The sequence below is a fragment of the Lissotriton vulgaris genome, chromosome 5 (genome assembly GCF_964263255.1).
Source record: "Lissotriton vulgaris chromosome 5, aLisVul1.2, whole genome shotgun sequence".
Lineage (NCBI taxonomy): Eukaryota > Metazoa > Chordata > Amphibia > Caudata > Salamandridae > Lissotriton > Lissotriton vulgaris.
The window spans coordinates 769,052,081-769,076,011 of NC_141693.1; the positions used below are offsets into that span (position 1 = coordinate 769,052,081).

Here is a 23,931-nt window from a genome sequence, read left to right on the forward strand (position 1 = left end):
TTAAGTACAGAATGGAAAAAATACCAAATTACACTGCTTTTATCAGTATGTTTACCAGCCTGGGCTCAAAAATACAGACCAGACTGGTTAAAAATAAAAACTCTAGGTGGCAACTCTAGAACATAAATTTTAAAAAAAAGAAAATCCAAGAAAGCAAAAAAAAAGCTGGATTGGGAAGTTCCTCATGCATAGACTTGGAGGAAAACTTGGCATGGCTGCATTAATATGGAAATGTTGGCACGATTAAAGGGACACTTTTTATTTAAGCCCTTAGCATTTATTTCTACGGTTGCAGTCTGCCCAGGGTTGTGGATTTGCAAATAAAGTCGATCTACGACAAAATAAATATTCCATTAATTCCTTTCCAGGGCAGCTTGTTGCTTTTTAGGCAATGTACTTGGAATATAATTCTATAAAACGCATTGTATGGCCGTTTCGGTCAGGGCTCCGTAACATTTATCCATATATCACATACATGTCAACATTTTGGAAGGCAAAAGTGGGAGATTTTAAAACAAATAATTGGGAGAATGGACTAGTCCCATTGACTTCTATTGAAGCAGAGGCAATTTCAGGTGGAAGGCAGCCAAAATAAAGTCATTTTTGCTTAAAAAAATCAGAAGTCTCGCGCCTGGATCGGGTCCATTGGCATTTATGCTATATCCAAAATTCCTAAACTCGTCACTAACCGACCTAGCTGGGAATTATTTCACCTTTCTGACACTTCAACAGTCAGCCTTCTCTGCTGTATATCCTCTCCTAAGAAGGGGGGCTGTCTTTTCTAGCTCCGTGTTTCTATGGTGACGCGCGTTTACAAAGCGCCGTCGTCTAAGTAGCCCTTAATGGGTAGTGACAATGGAGCGGTCATCTTAGAAGAGGGATAATGTTTAGTCGGCACACAAGTAGAAGGCTTATATCACAATGGACATTAGTTATTTAAACAAGAATGACTAGAAAAATTGTATTTTTTTAAAGTAATTGCTTAAAACATTTTTTTAAATGTGTTCAGTATTTTCCTAAATATGACTTTTGTTTTAAAATCACGTTTGATTTTTTATTTTAATTCATAAGATTATCTTTTTTCTGGTTGTTTATAGCTATATGAGTAAAAAATTACATACCTCCTATGTGGATTGCTGTTTGTTCGTCACCATCCGAGGCACTGCAATCGAACTCAAAGGGCGACACACAGGGGCACCGACGTACTATCTGCGAGCGGGCGACTTCTTGTTGCGTCACTGACAGCTAGGAACCCGGCTCCTAGGAACCCGGCTTTAGGCAAGCGAGTCAAGTAGACTTGCTGATCCTATGCACCTCCCGTTCCACGTTTATTCACCCGCAGTCTGGTAATGTGCGGAGATCCTGCAACCTTTCTCCCCTGGTGATTTGTACTACGGATTACCCACGTACACACTGATGATCATTGCCCATCCATAATGGTAATATTTTGCCATTGATAACCTTACCCTGAGGCATTTACCCATCTCCAGGTTGACGCTCCTGACCCATCATCATAGGATCGTTTCTGTTCTCGCTTTCAATGGCTAAAGTTAACCATAGACCGTGCAGGTGAGTGGGAGGGGAGTATACATGACTAAGCAAAACTATAGAATAACATTTTAACGAGACTAGAACTGAACTCTCAAATTGATAGAACGAGTCCTGCCTAGTTCCTCTTACTTGAACACTGGGTATCACAGTTTATAGTGAGCAAGTGAAGGGGTATTGCGTCTGCTTTGTTTGGGACAAAGTCGAGAAAGATACAGAACATTCTGGGTGCAGAAGTACGCATGCTCAAAATAGAAAGCTCACCGCTATAAAATACGATAACAGAACCACAAAACAGCACTATTGCGACAAAATAACACATTCCACTAACAACACGATCGAACGCTTAAAAAAGGCACCGAAGTTACATGCTAACCCAATTAATGTTTGTGTTGGCTTTTATATTTCGTAGGATTGTTGGTGTGTTATGTTTTGCGGTGGTTTTTGTATTTGTATTTTATTGTATCGGCGAATTGTATTTGATTCTGCAATAATCGGGGCTTTAAGTGGAATGAAAAAACGGGGGATGGGAGATTTGTCTCTCAAAGCGACGTGGCCGATGTAATCAAGGGCGTGGTATAAAAACACGTAATCTGTGTTTATTATACTGTGCTGCCTGATTGGTATTTTGCTGCTCCTGTCACTATATCCATATATATAATACAAGTGACATTACACCTACAACAAGCCAAGACTATTGGCTTTGTCAATGGTTGTTAGTTGCATGAGATAAATAAGCAACAACTATGGCTTTGTTGTATATAACACTGAAAATTCTTCAGTTCTGAAATGATGAGACTGTGAAAGAACTATAACGAGTCTCTTTGAAGTTACATCAAAGGCAGTGAAGGGTGGCACTGCTGCAGTTAACCGCATGCGCGCTAGCAGGTTTTCCCGCTGTGCGCTGAGATTTGAAAATCGCGGCTTTTGTGACAAAGCCAGCTCATCGTGCACGCAGCGCAGGTAACGCCCATGACGAGCTGGCTTTGTCATCCGCAGCGAAGGGGTTAAGATTTATTTTTTCACCAAGGGTGAGGGCAAAAATGGAAATCCTGATAGGGATCCATCTCAGCACCTCCTCTTTAGAACTGCCAGTACTCAGCACCAGCAGGACCCGGCCCACTTAAAGCCCTGGTAGTTAGGATAGTATATCTTTATTTCGACTTATTACAAGTCATACAAAAAAAAACCATAAACGATAAACAGTAAGACATAACATAGGATACATATGCCCATACATACATAGCCCAGCATATTCATAAAAACATTAAAACTACCAATAAAAAGTTAAATACTATACACATGTTAAGACACTTTAAAAATTACTAAGGCGAGTTTTGACCGGCAGCTTTTGCCCTAGCTGCGGCAACTAGAAAATTCGCAATGCAAAAGGTGGTACGGGGGTTTGGCAAAAGCTGTAAATAGAGCAAGGCAGGACGGACCTGAATAAAGCCTGCTTCTTTCAGGACAGGGAGTAGATATTTTTTCCTCTGCTCCTGGAAGAAGCTACAGAACATGACGAAATGCAGTGTGTCCTGCACCGAAAAGTCGTCGCATCTGCAAGGTGGGGCTTCATCTGGCTTCTGCCATCCCTTATATGAACCAAGATAATAATGTATCAGGTTAAACCTGAACTTGGTTAGCAGAAACCTGTGGTAGGGAACGGTTACAAAAATAAGATAGGATGCAATAGAAGGGGCGCTAACCAAAAGGTCATGAGACCTAACTGATGGCTTCAGTAGTTCTATATCCTCACGCTGCGCTTCCTTCCTGTTCATAAAGGCCTTCTTAATGTAACCTATGTCTTCCACCCTGATTTTATCTGGGCATAAAAAGAGCTCAGGGCGGCCCAGGTCGGTAAAAGATTTAATTAGATATGCCAACCATGGGATACTACTATGCTTATCTAACGATAAAACATCCTTCAAGATTGTATGGTTTAATGGGAGGTCTTCATTTAACCATAGTTTCAACCATAGAGTCAGGGGTGCTAAGTTCAGTAGGTCGGACAAGTATGGTAGGCCCACCTCTTGATGGATTGAGTATGTTGGGGTGCACTGAGGGACAGATAAAAGAGATCTAATAAATCTGTTTTCCGCTCTCTGAATGGGGTCAAGATTGACATAGCCCCACAGAGGCGAACCATAAAGTGCAATGGCCACTGGCTTACTCTTATAGATCTTTAAAAGAGCTTCCATAGGCCGAGCACCCAACTTGCCTGCAAATCCGAGGATTGCTGAGGAGGATCTGACTACCGCCAGCTTTTTAGCTTTTATCTGTGGTCCCCATGTGCCCTTTTGATCAAATAAGACACCCAAGTATGGGAATGTTGTTACCATTGAGACGGGGACCCCACTACAGAAGAAAGATTTGTGCCTTTTTTTAGTACATTCACGCCCCATTACCATGGTATGAGATTTTAACACATTCACCTTCAAGTCCAAATTGTTCATAAAAATGCCAAAAGCGTCCAAAAGAGTCTGAAGGCCAACACCAGTTCGAGCAATCAGCACGGCGTCGTCTGCGTACAGGAGTGCCGGAATTTGCACATCCCCTGCACGTGGAACGTCCGCTTTCAGGCTGCGCAAATGTGCCCCCAAGCCGTTGATGTAGATGGTAAAAAGCGTCGGGGCTAGGATGCAGCCTTGGCGAACCCCCTTTAAAGATTTAAATAATGAGGTGCATCTGCCGTTATTTGACACTCGGACTGCTGCGAAGAGTTCCTGATGCATGGTGGCCATGAAGGAGACCAGGGCTTCTTCGATGCCCAACTCTAACAAAATCGCCCACAGTTTTGATCTATTAACAAGATCGAACGCTGATGACAGGTCCATAAAGGCAAGAAACACAGACCCCTCCTTGGCTACGGTATACTTAGAGATAAGAAGATGCAAGTTAGTACATTGTTCGATGGTACCCTTTCTTTCTCTAAAACCGTATTGCAAGTCGGATAGGCCTCCACAGTCCTCGATGTTTTCCCTCAATCTGGCTAGCAGAACTCTGCCCAAGATTTTTATAGTTGAATCCAGTAGGGATATGGGCCTGTAGAAGGCGGGGTCATCCCTGCTCCCTTTGTTTTTGAAAATAGGGACAATCGTGGATATGGCCCATGTAGCTGGCGCTGAGTTACCGTTCACTGCATTAAACAAGATTGTCATAACCTCGGCCCATAGCTTAGGAGAGAACATGAAGAAGTCAGCCGGGACCCCATCCGGACCAGGTGCCTTGTGTTTAGTTGTATCCAGGAGTGCTTTTTCGACTTCTTGCGGGTTGAAGATAATGGGTTGTGCATTGTTAATAGTCATCTGGACCCTTTTACTGCCGTCGTCATCATCTCCCCCATAAACATTTTTGAAGAAGGCAAGCCATGTTTCGTCATCGATTACACAGTCCATAGGTGCGTTGTTATCTTCTGCAAAAAGTGCAGGGCTCGACAAATCCACTCGCCCGCTCGCATTTGCGAGGGAGAATGGATGAGGGCGAGCTATTTTTAGCTCCTACTCGCCCTTTCTGGCGAGTAGGAAACAAACTAACTTTTTTCCTCTGCCTTTGAAAACGGAGCAAAAGTGACAAGATAACAAGATTTAAAGGCATTTTTATTGCTCACAAAGGAACTAAGCAATAAAGATGCCTTTAAATCTTGTTAACTTGTCACTTTTGCTCTGTTTTCAAAGACAGAGGTCAAGTAGGTTGCAGTTGGGTCGAGGGGATTTTCCAAGTTACTAGACCTGCAGGTCTAGTACAATTTTTCAGATTTGTCGAGCCCTGAAGTGGTTGCCTTAAAATCTCCCAGAATCTCCTGCTATCCTTTAGTACAGCCACGGAGAGGAGATTGTCCCAGGTTTCGCGTTTGATTGCGTCTTTGCGATTTTTTATGGTCACTTTGTAAGTCTTCCTTTTCCTGGAGATTTCGGCTCTATCCTTGGGTACAGATTTTAGTGCCGCTAGCAGTTCTCTATGTGCTTTCGAGCACTCGTGATCAAACCAGCGCTTGTGGCCTTGTACTCCCGGGGTGGTTTTTACCAGGAGTTCCTTGGAGACCTGTGTACAGATTGCCTCATATGCTTCAACTATGGTATGCCCTTGTGTGTCCGGGTTTCTACAAAGATCAACTTGAGCTTTAATTTTGGGAAAACATTTATTATAGAAATCGGCCGGTATCACTTTGGCCCACTTCACTCGTCTGTTTTGATCAGTGGTCCTCAAAGGGTGTGCCGCTTTTTCCGTTGCTGGGGGTGCCCCCATGTAGGCGCCCCAGGCCACTTCTAAGAGGACCGGGTTGTGGTCGCTGAAGTGAGTTGGTACGGTGACATAGGACATAGTCGATCTTAAGATTCCCCGGGTTACAAAGATATAGTCGATCACTGTGCCATATAGAGTGCCGGTGAAAGTTGGAGTTCTTAGGGCGCAGTCGGGTTCAATTAAATCAAAGTTGGCCAAAAGTTCCTCCAACTCCTGTCCCTCTGCAGAATGTTCAAAATGAGGGCCCTGTATTGCTGTGTCTTCCGCATCCTTTGCATCACTACCCTTGCAGGCTAATTCACACAAATGAATATTAAAATCGCCTAATAAAATTAACTCATAAACAAAATTATTATCCTGAAGTACTATATTTAAGATAGTGTCTAGGCTTGCGATATTACGGCCATTATAATCGCTATTCCTAGAGTTATAAAAGTTTACATATAAAGACTTACACTCTTTGCTTATCACCCTCTCTATCATTAGGATATTGTCTGATTCAGAGCTTATCTGCCTATAACTGCCTTTTAGGGCCAGTGAGAACAGAATCGCCAAGCCCCCCTTGGCTCTACCCGCTCTACTCGGAACTGCAGGGTTAGTAAAACTAATGTACCCATCCCACCAAAGGTTATTCGATGTGTCCCAGGTTTCTTGCAGGGCAATTATATGATACTTAGAAATAAAGCTTAGCCATGCATGATCCTGGCGTTTGGCGTTTAAGCCCGCCACATTCCAGCTCATTATCTTACAGTGGTTAGTGGGAGATCTTAGGTCTACTGGCGCATTTTCGTCTGCGCAATCGGCTATTGTTTGTTGCAATACCTGGCCGCCCCCTGTAGGTAATGGATCGGGCTCCTCAGCCTGTTTTTGGACTGATTCTAGTTCGAGTCAGTCGCAGGAATTTAGGTCAGACAAGGGGGCAAATCTGTTGCCGGTGCCGAATCCCCACACAAGAGGAGTGGCTGCCTGAGCCTGTCCAAATGGAGCTAGGTTCCACGGAGGTTGTGGAGTTATTGGGTGTACCGGAAACTGATCGTTTCCCCACCAATGTGTAGGCCTTAGACCCCTAGTGTTATATTCGAAGTCCCTTATACCAGAACCCCAAGCATTCCCTCTTGTCTCTTGTCCCAAAGTTGCCCTGATATTTAAATCATGTGGGCGATAGGATCTACCTGGCTCCCTATAGGCTGCTAATTGAGACCACTCGTTGTGGTGTCGGAGTCTAGGGCCCCCTCCCCATCTATCAACGTTGGAAGGTCTTTTATAGGTTGGAGGTTTAGGTAAAGTGGTAAACCTATTTTTATCAAAAAAGAACTTGAGAGTAAGAGGAATTATGGAGCCACTACGTTGTTGAGGCGGGTAAATATTGTTTAAAATGTCTGGGAGGACCTCAGCGTTGGCAAAATTTAAGATTACGCAATCCCCTTGGAACTTTTTGGGCTTGTTGCCAATCCATGGGACCCTCCTCGACATAACAATATCACCTGCCAGCTTATCATAGCCCTGATCTGTCATACGCATGTTGTTAGTTAACCAGTATAACGCTTTGTCTTTTAAGTCTTGGTTGGACTCTGCTTTGCCTTGCGATAAGACTGGGACGTTGGCCAGCACCAAGACAACCGGCGAAGCCTCCAAGATAAATTGGGCAGAAGTGTCCACTTGGAATTCTTCCGCTATAGCAGCAGATGCACTAATGCTAGGGGCTGAATTGTCTGCAGCCTGACCCTCTGTAAGTAATGGTGGTAGAGGTAGAGGTAGTGAGGATAATGGGGGCGGGGGTGACTGCCCTTGCTGTATGGAATGCGGGCTGCTCTCATTAGTATTGGCTTCTGCGTTTATGGGTATTAAATTTGTGACGAGGGAAGATAAATTTCCGACCTCGTCTGCCAACTTACTATGTGCCTCTCCCAGTTTTTTTACCTCAGATGATAATTTGTCCAGTTTCCCTAACATTGGTTTGATGATAGTCCTGATTTTAATATCAATCATATCCTGGATTCTATTAAATAGGTCCTCATCGGTAGCACTTCTTAACTCACTGTCAGTGACAGAATCGGGCTGTTTCCTTGCCCGAATCTGGGGTGGTGTAGCGACCTTCTTCCTACTGGGATGTTTACCCCCACGTTTCGCAGTGGATTTCCGACAAGCTCTAACAGCCCTTGTGGCAATTGGCGGTGAGTGAAGTGCTACTTCCGTGGCGTCTGTCTGTTGGTTTGGATCGTTGATGATGTTGTCTGATAGGTTGATCAGAACTTGTGTGTCTGATTGGGGGTAAGAGTCAGCTTTATCCTCGGGGTCCAGATCTTGGGGAATTAGTATTTCTGGATACCCTGAAGAATTATCTGGCAGTAGTTCGGATGACTCGGGAATAAAAGCGCTTGTTGATGGACTTACTAACGGCATAATGGGTGATTGACTCAGCCCCAAGGATTGCCTGCGCTTATTGTTGATATCATTAACTACTTGCACAAGATAAGAATCCAGAGTGTTCACAGATTCCGCTGGGACCGGAACCCGTTTTTTCCCCATACTTAGAATAGTAGCAAATGAAGACGCTAAAGTCCCTACGTCGAAAAACACCGAGTAGGTTGTGCAGCAGGAGAGGATAACAATAGCGTGGTAATAACACTCTGTAAAGACCAGCAAGTCACAAAGGGGTACAGTACCTTAGTTTGCGGAGAATGGTGTTAGGGGGAGGCCTAGCCTGGCCTTTTCGTGCCTCTGAGGGCCACAGAGGGCCCGCCCTTTGCCCGGGCTTAGCCCCGGGCGTCCCGCTCGCGTCCCGGGGCTGACGTTCTATTTGATCGCCTCCTGGCGCCAAACGCTGTAGTTTCCCCCCGCTAGGGCTGCTGGGAGTTGTGGTCTTCAAGGGCCCGCTCCGCTCGGCGGCCCTACTCCACGATGGTTGAGGGAGTCAGGCGGCGGGAGGCGGGCAGGCAGAGAGCCCTGGCGCTTTGTGGCGATTTCCAGCAAGGTAGGGTCACGTTCAAAGAGCTGGCCGAGTGCGTGCCGGTTTTGCAATAGGTCTCAACTCTGCCCACCTTCATCAACACACTCGCTAATCCGCACACTGGGCAATACGTCCGCTACAGCCCAGTCTAAGGGAGCACCACCTCCCGCACCTCAGAGTCACCGAGGGAGAGAGGGAGAGGGGGAGGTCGGCCCAACAGCACACGCGAGTCCAGGGGAGGTAGGCGAGCCAGGGGGCCCGGGACCAGTGCGGTGCGGATCTGTAACCGCGTTTCTCCCGGCGGCGGTTGCCGCGTCTCACTAGCGTTGCCGCGTTTCACTGGCGGGGGTTACCGTGACTCAGGGGCTGCTGCCGCTTCTTTCCAGCGGTTGCCACGTTTCACTAGCGGCGGTAGCCGCGTCCCTCCAGCCGCGTTTCACTAGTGTTGGCTCTCCGTCGGTACTCCGTGCTCGTGAACTCGTGAACCTCGAGTGAGCACAGTGGCTTCAATGTGCTTCTAGCTCCCTCTAAAGCCCTGGTAGTTATTTGGTGTGCTGTTTTTCTGAGGCGTGTCATGCCGGGGTACTGGTTTCTTGTATTTTTCTGTTGTGACGTTTATATGGCACCCAGTTTTTTGCTTTGTTTTTATATGTTTTGCTATTTTATGCTTTTATGTTGTCTTGTTTTGAGACTTTGTTGTGTCCTGTTGCATTTTCTGTTTTGTTGGGGTGTGTGCTTTTGCTGTGTGGGCTGTGGTCTTGCATGATTCTTGGGCTAAGGCGGTGTTGTGTCACTGTACAATTGTGATGGTGTTGTGATACAGTGGGACATTGCCCTGTACCACACTAATTTGTGTCTGCTTTAACATGCACAAACATTTTTGACTTTGAATACAACTGCCCAAAGCCACTTTAATTATATGCTAGTAAATGTGTTCACACGAAATACTGCCCTATTTGTACCTAAGAACATGTAATGAGGCCGACCAAACATGTTTTTCAACTGACCCCTAATTGCACAAGAAAACTACAGTTATTGCTTACTTTTTCAGTCAGAAAGGCTACATTATTGGATCTCGTAGGGGAATTAGGGCACTTTTTGGTGATAATTATGCTATCCAGCAAGTCTCATGATATAGCTTAAGTGAGCTAAGGTGTTTAATGCACTTACTGGAGAAATACGGTTTGTGCTTTCGGTAGTCGTACAATAACTTGGTGGATTTATTTCTCTTCTGCGGAGTATTGCTACTAGGAGAATTTCTCTTTTAGTCAATACACTTATTGCACAGGTAGTTGTGCAACCAGCAGTTAAAAAGTTCAGTGCACACTTCTGAATTAAGTCAGTTGGCTGTACACTGGTTGCCAACATCACTGTATAACCTTCAATGGTTATGTTTGAATATTTTCAGATTTTCTCGTATGTCACCCTACCATCATTGACTATGCCAATTTGTTGGGAGTCATACTCAACAACAGGCTGTAGATCCAACCAATCCCTACTATGTGCATTGTCCAAGACTTCTTACTTTCAACTCAGATCACTGTATGATATTGGGTCTTAACCTTTTGAGTTCTGTGGAACACCACTTAATCATTACTAGAACCAAGGGGCCCCAACTGAATCATTATTGGAATCAGAGGATCCCCCACTCAGTCATTAATAGAGGCATGGGAACCCAGCATAAACATTTTTGTTGATCTGAAACACAAAACCATGCACAAAAAATACTGAAACAAGCATTCATCAAATAAATACATAAATAATTAAATCTAGTATTCAAACAAATCGATAAGCAAAATGAATGTTATTGGGAAGTTTGGCACTTTTCTAAATTCAATTTTAGGCCACTCATCGTATATACTGTATTCTGTTTGATGCACTTCCACGGCTCCCACCTGTCTAAGGATACAAACTTAATTTTTAGCCTTCAATTTCAAATTCCTTCAATTCAATTCAATTCAATTCAAAAAATCTTTATTTCGGTACATTTGTTTACCATAAAAGACGTTGAAAACATACATTTTAAAAACTGTTGGTTGTGTAAAAAGGTATACAGTATAAAATCAGACACTAGCACAGTCCCATGTTACACTCCCATGTCTTTGATACAATAGGGTCAGTTGCCGGCCCTAAGGCATTTCCTTCTGAGACTCCAGATAGCACCCAAGTATTTGGCCACCGCAAACACAATGTAATCAGTCAAATTGGTTTTCAGGATTCTGAGAGCAGCCAAACACTTCACAAATCCCAGATTTCTGCATAAAGGGACTATCCATTGTTTGCGAATCTCTCGGTAAACAGGACAAAAGAAGAAGATGTGGAGGTCAGATTCGTCAGAGGTTCTACATGCTGGACAGATACTGGTTGCGTCTTTGCTCCATTTACTTGTGAATGATCGAATAGGGAGGGACCCATGTCTCCACTGCAGGTATAATTTCCTGAGCAAGGAAGGATGCACTTTGTCTAAGGTTGGTTCAAAGTTATAAGTGTCCTTGAAAGATGTGAAGGAATCTGTCAGTGAACCAGGTTTTAGTTGGTTAAGAAGTGCCAGTAATTTGCTGTCGTGGTATGCCTTGGCTAATTCCTTTTTGGGAATGAGTTGGCAGGTAGCCAAAGGATCAGACCACATCTTAGAAAGTCCCAAACCCTCCAATTCTAGTTTAATAAATTTGAGCCATTTGATTTTTCCAGCATCCGGCATAGCAAGCACCTCCTGTAGTCCCTGTCTATAGCTAGCCAGTTCTGGGGTTGCCCACAGTCTACGCCAGTAAGCCAGCAGGCGGAAAGCCAATTCGTCGTCTAGCGGACGCAGCCCCAGGTCCAACCTGAGGGGGACTAGGGGCGTACTAGGAGGGAGTCCTACAAGCCTTCGGATGAATTTATTCTCCTCTTTCAGAAGGTCTGATGTACCTACGTGACCCCAAAGTTCAGACCCATACATGGCAGTCCCCCTTGCCTGTGTTTTGTAAATCTGCATCGGAGGACCGATGGGCCTAATTAAAGATTTATTGTTCGCCAGAAGGTTCATGATGCCCCCCGAATATTGGATCAGTTTGAGGAGAGCTTTCTCCTGGTGCGTGTTCCAGGATAGTTTGTCGTTTATCATAACACCCAGATATTCAAAGGTTTTCACCCTCTCAAGCCTGTTTTGTCCAATTCTGGGGCGGGAGTGGAATTTCGGTGGGGGATTGAAGACCATGAATTTAGTCTTTAGAGTGTTAATTTCTAAACCATGGCCCTCACAGAAGTCCGCAAAGCCATCAAGGACACGCTGGATTCCCGTTGCGGACTTTGATAGCAGCAGGGTGTCATCGGCAAACCTAATGGCCGGCACCCTTTCAGCAGCCAATTTTGGAGCGTCAGAGTTGGTGACACCATCCAAATGAGAGATAACCCCGTTGACATAGAGGCAAAACAGGGTCGGTGCGAGCACACAACCCTGTCTTACCCCCCGGCCAACGGGGAACCTCTTAGTCAGTGCCCCCATCCTGCCACATCTCACCTGTGCAAAATTGGCGCTGTGAAGGCGAACTATCATTTTCAACAGACCCCCAGGGACGCCCAATTTGGCCAGCACCTCCCACAGCTTGTTCCGGGGGACCAGGTCAAACGCCGCCCTCGGGTCCACGAATACAGTGTAGAGGCTGCCACCCTCTAGCTGCACCGTTTTCCAATAAATGAGGACAAGCCGAAAGACCTGGTCTATGGTTGAGACCTTCTCCCTGACCCTGCTTGGAAGGGACTCAGGATATTACAATCCCTTGTCCACTCCAGCAGGCGGTTCCGCAGCAGCTTGGCAAAGAGTTTTTGTGACACGTCAATCCGGCTTATTGGCCTGTAGTTAGCCGGTAGCAGAGGTGATCCCTTCTTAAAGATTGGGACTATCTCTGCCCCCGGCCATGTCGGGGGGATTGGCATGCCAATCAGGATTGAGTTGAACAACACCCTGAGATACGGAGCCCAGATCTTGGGTTCATGTTTGTAGAGGTCGCCTGGCAGCCTATCAAGGCCCGGCGCCTTTCCAGCAGCCAGGCCCGTGATTGCCATGGTGACCTCCTCCACACTGAAACCGTCCATGGGGGCTACGCTTTCAGTGGGTGAGTGCAGTGCATCTTCGGGTGGGGTCATCGAAGGGTCACTGTTATGTGTTTTGTATAGATTTTTAAAATGTTCCGCCCAGACGAAGGGTGCTATGTTGGCCTCTACTGCTACAAGTGGTTCAGCTGAGCCATGCTTAACGATTTGCCAGAAAGTCCGGGCATCTCGAGATGCAAGAGCAGCTGTCATTTTGGTCCAGTTTCCCTCATCCCAATCTACTTTGGCAGCACGGAGGACTGATTTATAAGCTAATCGTTTTTCCTTGATTTCGCTTGGAGTTTCTCGTGCTTTAAGTGATTCCAGTAATGCGGCTTTCGCTCTCCTACAGGAAGCGTTGAACCAGGTGACTCTTTTCTGCTTGGGCTTCTTTAGCCTGGCCACTGGGTTCAGCACTTCTGCGAGGTTGGTGCATAGCTCAGAGTGAATGGTACCGAGCTCATTCAGTTGTGCAGACTTACAAAGGGAGGGATTGATTACCTCGAAGTTTCCTGGGGGAGGGGTTTCTAAATCATTGGCTGGTTGATTCGTGCAGCGCTCAACATTTTCTAGAGCGGGGACAACTAGCGCATACAATCTTTCGATGTTAATCGGATTTTCCAGCAATTTTGCCCATTTAATTCTGCGTCTATTGCTGGATAGTGCTAGATCCACCTGATGTGCAGGATTTTCATCTACCACGGCTGTGTGTGACCCATGTACCTCGAATCTTAATGAGAGTGGATTGTGGTCACTGTCGGATCTGGAAATTACTCCGAAATCCTTCACTTTGTCCCAATCCCTGACTGAGACCATGATATAGTCAATGCGTGACTCATGACCAGGTCTGTTAAAAGTATATTTTGGCGGGATATCCCCTTTTGTTCGGCCATTGCAGGCCCTCAACGAGTGACTGAGCGTGAGGGACGTTATTTGAGTAGCGACTGGAGTCCAGGCCTTTACCAGTGGGTCGGTCAAAGTGGGGATGTTCCAGAGTTCGTCCTCTTCACTGGATATGCCTGCCAGGTGGTCCGGGAGAGGTTCATACTGGTGGTTGAAATCACCACCTACGATTATTGGGGAACAGAGAGTGATCGAGTCAAGGAACAGAGCTAGATCCTCGACTGTTCCCGAGGTGGCTGCTACCCCCACCGGTCTTGAGTATATGTTGATCAGTGTTACTTTTCCTCCCCATGGCCATTCCAGAGATACACACTGGAAATCCAATGAATTGGTTTCCAAGTGTGTGGCCCTGCAGCCCAGGTGGGAACCAACCCAGATCAGAAGGCCCCCTGATGGTCGGCCCTTTCCACCCCATTTTGCCTGAGTCTCAAAGGTGGCGTAACCCGGACGGGGGTGTTTTTCCCTGGCCCATGTCTCTTGAAATAGGCATATATCGTACCCTTCAATAAGTTCCCCCTATTCTAGTGAATCTACTTTATTAGCTAACCCGGCGACATTCCAGGAGAGTATGGAAATTACTCCTGGAGCCTCGGATGTATCAATGGTAGCTAGTGGCAAAGAACACTCACATGGGGTGTTTCGCCTTGTTGGGTAGGGAGGGATATGTCTGACGGCACTAGCTTTAATTTTGGGCAGGCCTCAATAGAAGGGCTATCCTTGTCACTCGACTCTGATTTGTAGGTTTTAGTTTTAATGGGCTTGGATGTAGTGACGTTGTGCCTACCTACCCCTTCAGTATGGTTATAATCCTCCAACTGATTTTGTGGTGGGGAAGAGACCAGTCGGCCCAAATGTAGTTTTAATGTGATGGGAGCTGGTCGTCCCATATAGTGGATCGGGCGACTTGTTAAGGCGGGTGCTGAGGCTGCGATAGTGGGCATATGTGGGCGTCAGTCCACTTCCTCAAGGCACCCGTATCTGTTGAAAGTCGGTACCCCGTTCCAACCACCATGTGTGTCCGACCAGTGATTGGGTAACCCTCCCCAGCCACCCTTCCTCTCCGGGATCCGTCTCCAGTTCCCTCCCAAGTTCGAATAAGAATTGGGTGGGTAAAAATAGGTGAGGGGTCTGGATGCTATTGGTGAATTTATGCTGTTGTAGTTCCAGGAGTATATGGCGTGTGCAGTATTGGGATCCTCAAAAGAGACGATCACACAGTCGCCACTGATGGACTTGTGTGTGGTGCCTACCCATGGAACCCTGCGCACCATAAGGATTTTACTCCTTAGGTGGTTGGGTATTGGCCTATTGACATTGAGCCAGTGGATTACTTTGTTCTTTAATGAGCCAAAGTCTTCCTGCTGGTTGTGAGTCAATTCTGTGACCCCTGTCAGCACTACTACATAGGGTCTTACCTCAGGTGGAAGGTCAACATAGCCCCTGTGGCGAGTATTGTTGGTATTAACTCTCTGGGTTGTAGGATAGTTATGGTTATAACCAGTGTGCCTCGGGTTAGACTGATCTATCATGAGTGGTGCTAGTTGGCCTGCCGTGACTGATGGAGTTGGTGGTGAGTTATCAACCACCAATTGGTTGGTGGCCATCATTGTCCTATTAGTAGAGATATGTGTATTGGCCTTGTGCCGAGGTTTTGGGATCGGTTTGGCCTTTGGGATAGCAGTGGTGGTGACAGCTGCGGTGTTATAACAACAGGAAGTGAGATGGCATTAGTAGTTCCCGAGGGCTTGACCTTCGGAGCAGCCAACGGGATAGCAGCAACTGGAATTATAGCATCAGGTAATGCTGTAGTGGTAGCAGTTCCCTGCAGACAAGTTGTTTTTTTGTTCTGCATACTAATTCCTTCACATGTATAGAACATTTGAACATTTTCAACGTTAGATTTTATTGCTTTATTTATTTACACTTTAATCTGTTAATATTATTTACTTTTCTAAGCAGTTGGGGACCCCCTGAGTAAGCTTTGCGGACCTTTTTGAGTCCCCAGACCACCGGGTATGAACAGCTCTAGTCTAACAGACAATTTATCCTGGAGGAGGATCTGAAATCCTTTGTTCAAAACTTTGTTTCATCCAAGTATGATTAATACAACTCAGTCCTCACAAGGTTATCGAGAGCCCATCTTACCCCTTTCAGATCAGTGCTGAATGGTGCCACTCGATTTGACTGTAGAAGCAAGAAGCGTGATCACATTATACTATTGAACTTATTGCTACAAAGGCTTTGCTTTGAAGCTGAAACTCAGTTTAAGTTAGTGTGCATCACCCACAAAGTATTATACACAGCGACCACTAGCTAGCTCGTTAAAAAGCTGAAAGTCTCTGGTGGCTACTGTTACCTGCCCACGTCCAATTTGATACTTATCCAACCAATTGCCTTCAAATGTGAAACAAACTTGACTCAATCTTTGTCTTCAGTGCAACAAGTATTTGAAACAGTATTCCTAATTTCTTGTGCTATCTGTTGCCTTCCTATATTGTAAGAAAAAAATTAAGCTTTGCTTCTTTCAGAGACGTTTCCATGCTATACAAACAAATATAGAACACAGCTTTAGCTCAATAAAGCATACCAATATTTAAATGGTCTAAAAGCATTACAGCCCACAGGACATAATGAATTTGTACACACTTCAGCCGAAGTGACTAATATTTATTTTTTCATAGCAGTTTTTTCATACAAAGAAGAGAATCAAAAAGATGTTTCCTGTCTATGTATTTACATTATATACATATTTGAAAGTGAATGGTGAACCCCAGTGATTTAACCATACCAAACCTGTGACGTATGAAAAGTGCAATTGAAAAACTTGTAGTGGTGGTTATTGGTCAATAAAAGAGTAGCCAATTGGAAATGTAATACAATCGATTTTTGGGTGACAACTATTTAATTTGTGGAGGGCTTTCCCTATTTAATAGCCAACGACGTTTCGACCCTTTAGCGATACGGGGTCTCTTCAGGACAAAGATTCTGGGGACAAGTACCTAAGTCAGGATGCCTGAGTGGTAAATTCATTCTGGTATATTGTCGGTTACTTCCCACGGAGGGATACTTGGTTCCCTTAAGAAGCAAAGCCACAGCTTGGCTTGCGATGAAGCTCGCAGTAACAGAGATTACTGTAGATCCCAGGCTGAATATTGAGTAATACCCAGATGAGGGCTACTCTTCGTGAACACTGAAGGCTATATAATTGCAATCGAAGTGAGCATTACTATTCAATTAGTAGGTGAGGTTCTTGCTTCCTACTGGGAGGCATGAAGCGTAGAACCAGATAGGACACAGCCCGCCAAGGAACGGCCATCGTTGCCAGTATTAGCGTCTCGCTGCCGAGTCATTATGTCATGTGGGCTGTAATGCTTTAAAACCATTTAAATATTGGTATGCTTTATTGAGCTAAAGCTTTATTCTAAATTTGTTTGTTTTGTTTCAGTCAAGCAGGATACATTAATTGCTGCGTTAACTATTCAGTCTACTTAAAAATGTGTTCCTTGTGAACATTGTCTCTGCTTAATCACAGAGATTGTAGCAGCGAACCCCACAGTGCCGCACCTAAAATCCAGTTCCAAAAATAGTCTGACTTTTTGTGCTGCCAACCCCGACGTCAGCTGCTGTTTGACGTCGCTGTGCTTTCCAGATCAAAAGGTACTTTGTTTGATTCTATGTAGGGGCGCACCAAGAAAAAGTCCAGAAAGATCGTTACTTGTGTATATAGAAAAGTTCTTTTTTATTTTTATCCATTCTTTTAAAAACAAAATTACCGGGCACTTTACAAACAAATCAGCCAACGCGTTTCACTCCCATCCAGGGAGTTTCTTCAGGGCGAATGGAAAATTCACCGGAACTGTACGGTTGGGCCCTTCAGATTTATGTTTTAAATTGATGTTTCTTATTCCTGTCGGTCGAATTTCTATTTATCCTGAGTATCGATGCATTCAATTTGATTTCTGTTGCAGTCTCTAGGAATCTTTAGATAATCTGATATGAGGGGCAATATAGCCTCCCCTATTTATGTCTGACGTTCCGGTGTTTAGAAGTTTTGGCCAAGGAAGTCGGGTCACTTCCTCCTCCTGAGCGTATGTGAAGGTTCCGTCGTCGTGAACCTGAAAAAGTAACTGTGGTCTTTTCACCATAACGGCATGGATGGTCCCAAGCCACCGGAACGTCAGACATAAATAGGGAAGGCTATATTGCCCCTCATATCAGATTATCTAAAGATTCCTAGAGACTGCAACAGAAATCAAATTGAATGCATCGATACTCAGGATAAATAGAAATTCGACCAACAGGAATAAGAAACATCAATTTAAAACATAAGTCTGAAGGGCCCAACCGTACGGTTCCGGTGAATTTTCCAATCGCCCTGAAGAAACTCCCTGGAAGGGAGTGAAATGCGTTTGCTGATTTGTTTGTAAAGTGCCCGGTGATTTATTTTTAAAAGAATGGATAAAAATAAATAAAGAACTTTTCTATATACACAAGTAACGATCTTTCTGGACTTTTTCCTGGTGCGCCCCCACAAAGAATCAAACAAAATTGTCTCTGCTTAATTAGCATTACGTAGTTCGCAAGGACACATGGGTTGTTCTTGTTTTTTGTGAGAATAATTTCCATGCTATGGCCTAACGTATCCCTCCACCTTAACGATACCGTTTTGCTCTTGCCTTGTTTATCCCTTATTTTGAAGTTGCACACTGAATTTGCTTCCACATATGTACAATGTTTCTTCCCCACAGGCGCCGCCTCGCCCCCCCTCCTTCAGTGTCAAAGTATACACAGCCATTAAGCCCACAACCCGGGGATCGGGCGGCGTCAGTCAGTGGGTCGACCTGCTTGCCATCTTGCACATATGACTGCTGTTGTATTCGGAGTAGTCGAACTTGCTTTTAACATTTTCGTCCCGCACCCTTCTAATCACCCCTCCCCCCCCCAGCCCCCCTCCCTTCTACCCAACTCCCAATCTACCCCAACTACCCCCCCCCCGAGTGCTCGTCCCTGCGCCTAAGCTCTGCCATAAAGTACATGTGTGTGTGCAATCAGGAGTGGCGATGTCGTGTTGGGAATGTGCAACTGGTTAGTGATGGGGTACTACTTCACTCGACTCAGAGAGGCTGTCCTCTTCTTCTAGCGTGCTGTCCCTGAGAGCCTGCACTAGCATCTCCCATTCCATGGCCGCTTCCAGTGCCCTGTCGTCTGATCTGCGGCGTGCCAATTGGTACCTGAGCGTGCTTTCGCTCGCTGCCCACTTAAGCATTTCATTCGTCCACCTTCGTAGCATTGGGCATCGTTTCGACTTCCAGTTCCTAGTCTGGTCTCTTTTAGCTAAAATCAGACCCATATCCACAAACTTGCTCGAGATCCAGTTTTTGGGTGTATGCAGGAACCAGTGTAGCAAGCACACAGCCTTGGAGATTTGTAATTCCCTTTCGGTAACTGTGTTCAAGGTCTCAATAACCTCCCTCCAGTAGTCCCGCAAGTGTGTGCAATCCCAGAGCATATGGCCCAGGTCTGCCCCCACTGTGTTGCATCTGGGGCACGCCGCATCTGCCACTCCAAAGTACTTTTCAATCCTCCTGGGTGTGAGATAGGCCCTATGCAGTATATAGAAGTGAATCAGCTGAAAACGGGCATTTCTTGTACTCTTTCTCGCCCGCCGCACTATCTGTGCCCATGTGGTATCCAGGATCCCAGTCCCCAGTTCCAACTCCCAAGCCTCTTTCAGCGTGGTTAGGGGTTGCAACGTTTCGCGTGACATTCGCGAATAGAGGCATGTCACTGCTTTATACGTACCGGCCGCCATCATTGTATATTGACAAGCCATTGATGTCGGGGGCTCTTGAGTCCCCTCCCCCCCAGTGTGCTTGCATCGCGCGTGTTACAGCTGCATGCATTAAAAAGTCCCCCCTCGGGAGATCGAAGCGGTCCTGCAGCGCTTGGTAGGGGATCAGTTCCCCGTTCTCATATAGGTCCCCCAGTATCTGCCGTCCCGCCTCTTCCCATCCCTGTAGCCTCGACCAGTCGCCCCCATGCGGGAGTGCCGGTATCATACCGAGGGGTATCTCAGGCGCATACATGCGTCACACCCCAGCCCGTTTCTGCTCCCGGTTCCAGCAGAGTCTGTATGTCTGCTCTTCCAGCGACAGATCCCTAAGAAACAGCTTCTGTTGTAAAGTGATGAATGCCAGCACATGGCGGGGGGTGCCCGTTTCACTGTCCTGCTCTGGTCCTCGGTACACCCGCGCCACCTCTGTGTGAAGGTCTGCAGCTGCGCCGCCAGATAATATAACTCAAAATCAGGGACCGCCTGCCCCCCTCATCCTTCGGTCGGAGCAGCGTTGCTAAGGCGATTCTGCTCCTGCCCGTACCCCAGAGGAAGGAGATCAATAAAGATCTCAGCTGCCGGAAGATCGACCTGGGTATCCAGATAGGCAGCGTGCAGAAGTAATAGAGGAGGCGCGGCAAGGCTATCATTTTCACCAGGGATATACGTCCCGTGACTGACAGCAGGAGAGTAGATCAGAAGGTCATATTACCACGTAGCGCCCGTATACAGCGACCCACGTTACCCTCCAGCAGGTCCGTAGTCTTGTGGTATATATACACTCCCAGATACTTCAGGCAGTCCGGCGCCCAGGCAAGCTGCGTTCGGATAGTAGGTCCCGGTTCGCCGTGACGTAACGGGAACAGGCATGATTTAGGCCAATTCACCCGCAGCCCAGACAATCTGCCAAAGGCCACCAGGAGTCTCTCCGCCCCCTCCAGTGCTTCCCTCGGGTTTTCCAGATATAACAGGAGGTCGTCTGCGTACAGTGAGATAAGTTGTGAATGTCCCAGATAAGTCAAGCCCGCGAAAGAAAGCCCCTTCCTGACTTCCGCCGCGAAAGGTTTGATCGCTAAAGCGAACAGCAGGGGGGATAGGGAGCATCCCTGCCTGGTGCCTCGACTAACTGGGTACGGGTTCGACACAAGGGGACCCACCCGCACCCGTGCCACCGCCGAGGCGTCTAAGACTCTCGTCCAACGTATGTACCCGTCCCCAAGGCCGAAGTGTTGCATAACCTTGTATAGGTATTCCCACTCCAGGCTGTCGAATGCTTTTTCTATGTCGATCGACAGAACTACCGGCGTGTGCGTGGCAGGCCACGGTTCCCCCAGCAGGCGAATCAATCGACGTATGTTAGCAGTCGTGTTGCGGGCGGGAATAAAGCCAGACTGGTCACTGTGGACCAACATCGTCATGTGTTGCAGTAACCTGGTCGCCAAGATGGTGCTCAGGATTTTGTAGTCCACTGTCAGCATGGACAGTGGCCTGTAGGAAGCTCGGTGTGTGCTCTCTCTACCCTGCTTCAAAAGCGGAATCATGAGCGCCTCGCACATGGATGCAGGCAGCCCCCCCGGAGCCTTAGCTTGGTTGTACACCGCCTGAAGCCGCGGGGCTAGTTGGTCAATATACTTGCTATAGAATTCAATAGGAAGCCCATCCAGGCCCGGAGTTTTGTTTCGGGCCATCTTCTTCACTGCGCTCCTTATATCGCCCAGTTCTATGCCCCTGCCCAGAGCCTCCATCTGTTCTGGTTCCAAGCGCGGCAGCTGCAGGCCCTCCAGAAAAGCAGTTATCTCAGTCCCCCGCCCTTCGAGCGCGCTCTCATAGAGCGTCTCGTAGTACGAGCGGAAGAGCTCCAATATCTCCGCCTGGGTGTGGCGAACTAGGCCGTCTTCCCCTTCAATGGCTAAAATAGGGTGGCTCCGTCTTGTGGGGTTGGCCAACCAGGCTAGCAGCGTCCCCGCCTTATCCCCCTCCGCGTGCGCCCTTGACAAGTAGGATTTATGGTCGAAACAGCGGAGCCATTCCATCTCCACAGCCACCGCCTCCTTGGCAGCACTCACCGTCCCTTGTAACTCTGGGCGGTTGGGGCGCTCTTTCTCAGCGGCGCGCAAAGTTGTTTCTGCCCTCTCCAGATCGTCCAACAAAGATCTGCGAGCCCCCGTGTATTTCCCTATACAATGGCCCCTGACAACTGTCTTAAAGGCGTCCCACTCGTATGCTCTAGACGATGCCGTGGCCTCGTTCTCCTCAAAGTAGCACGTGATCCAGTCACCCGGCGCCTCTCTGAACACCAAGTCATCCAGTGTGTCCAGCCTCAGGTGCCACGTCAAGACCCGCGGTGTCTCAGACATCCAATTGAGGGTCAACAGTAGGGGATTGTGGTCGGAGATCATGCGTGCAAGTAATTCCGAGTTGGACACCGCCGGTAACACCTGTGAGGAGCACAAGAAAGTGTCCAAGCGGACATGGAGGTGTCGTGCAGCCCAGAGTAGAAGAAATAATCTCTCGCCGTTGGGTGATGCACCCGCCAGGTGTCTTGGAGTTCCCAACTCTCCTGCCAATGCAACCTACGCTTCGCTAGGCGGTGCATGGGAGACGTCCCTAGTGGAGGATGAGAGCTTTCCAGCTCCACATCAGTCACCGAGTTAAAATCCCCTCCCATTATGATGGGGCCAGCTAAGAACCCTGCCAGCGCACCCGAAAGTTTGGTGAAGAAGGACGCCTGATCAATGTTAGGCGCATACACACTGCACAGCGCTATGTCCTTGCCTTTCAGTTTCCCTTCCACTGCTACAAACCTACCCTCCGGGTCTATGATGTGCTTATTAACTTGAAAAGGAGTCCCCACCCTCACCCAAATCAGCACCCCCCTGGCGAATGCGGAATATGTGGTGTGAAACAGTTGTCCCCTCCATCTCCTCTGTAGCGCTATACCCTCCTGCTTCGTCAGATGCGTCTCCTGCAGCAGCGCTATCTGCACCCCTCTCCGGACCAAATATGCATGTATTTTATGCCTCCGTGCCATCGTGTGCAGACCCCTCACATTCCAGGTTAAGCACTTCACATGTCCATTATTAGCCATGATCCCATGATGCACTGCAAAGTCCAGTAACAGTGTACAGTCTGGCACACAGGGTCACACTCACCCCCCCATTCCCAACGCAACAGAGCCCCCGTCCCCGCCTCAAGCGCCCCCAACTACTCTAAGCGCCCTCCCCCCCAGAACAGGGCCCAGCCTAGCAAGCGCAGCTCCCATCCACACTTGTTGAGGACCTAGCGTCCTACCCCCAACAACCCAACTATTCCACAGTCGACACTACGGTGGCCTTATGGGCGTTGCTCAGCTCCGAAGGTGGTCAACCTAGTCCCATTCCCCCCAACCCGTGATCCCCCCATGCGAGTCCAGAGTTCCATCCCACTTTCAGTGTTTGTCGCCATCTGCCAGCTGAGGTACACCCCAGGCACATTACCATCCCGGCGTGGGGCATCTCCAGTATCATTCGTCCATAAGGCCTCCCGACGTCTGTGGTGTGACGTCCGGGCCCTTAACACTGTTCAAGTCCAATTGTTCTGCTTCTGAGCCAGTAATTAGGCCCTCCGCCTCCGAGCTGTTGCACGATCTGGATCTCGCAGTTCCCGACAGTTCCATTACCGCTTGCAGCGCGCCCTTCCTCTCGCCTTCAGTTTGCGATTCCGTCGGTTTTTTGGATCTCTGTCGACGCTTCCGGATCCTCTGCGATTTCCGAGTCGGCTGCTGGGTCCGTTCGTCCTCGGCTCTATACTTTGCACTATCGGTGCCGGCTTTGAACGTGTCCCACCACACCCAGGCGTCTGCTGAGTTATGGAAGAAGATCGCCTTGTTGTCCACCACCACTCTGAGATTGGCCGGGAACAGAAGTGGATACGCCAGACCCTCCACTCGAAGTTCTTTTTTTTTTTTTTTTTTTTAATTTTTGGAGACCTTTATTGTGCATGTTGCAGAAATACAAATACGGGCCTACAACCATCCGGGCGGCCACAATACTTATGAGCACAAGTGTCAGCATTACGGTCTTCCGACGGCATCTAGTGATACAACAACTATTAATAACAGTTACGCTGGAGAGAACATGCCGCCAGGGAGAAGGATCGGTAAAGGTCAAATTTTAAAGTTTTTGGTGAAATAAAAGTCAATGAAGAATAGGTATAAAGGAGATCCGAGTCCGTACATTGAGTCCACATGAGTAGGCAACAGTAGAAATAATACCAATTACGTAAAGCTCTTCATCAAAGCGGCAAAACAGTAGAAAAACAAAGCTGACAACAGGAGCCAAGCTCGTGCCGCTCCCAGTGCCACCCACTCCCAACCATCCTCCATCCCAGACCCAGAAAGGAA

General features: G+C 47.2%; 1 protein-coding gene across 1 annotated transcript in view; it reads left to right on the forward strand.

The window, feature by feature from the left end:
* Positions 1–1,211: 1,211 nt before the first annotated feature.
* The window catches only part of FBXL15 (F-box and leucine rich repeat protein 15), a 74,404-nt gene continuing 51,684 nt past the window's right edge, over positions 1,212–23,931 (forward strand). The window contains exon 1 of the mRNA XM_086922231.1: positions 1,212–1,569. Coding sequence (XP_086778357.1) covers positions 1,541–1,569 — 29 coding nt within the window. The 5' untranslated portion in view covers positions 1,212–1,540. The remainder of the gene's footprint in view (positions 1,570–23,931) is intronic.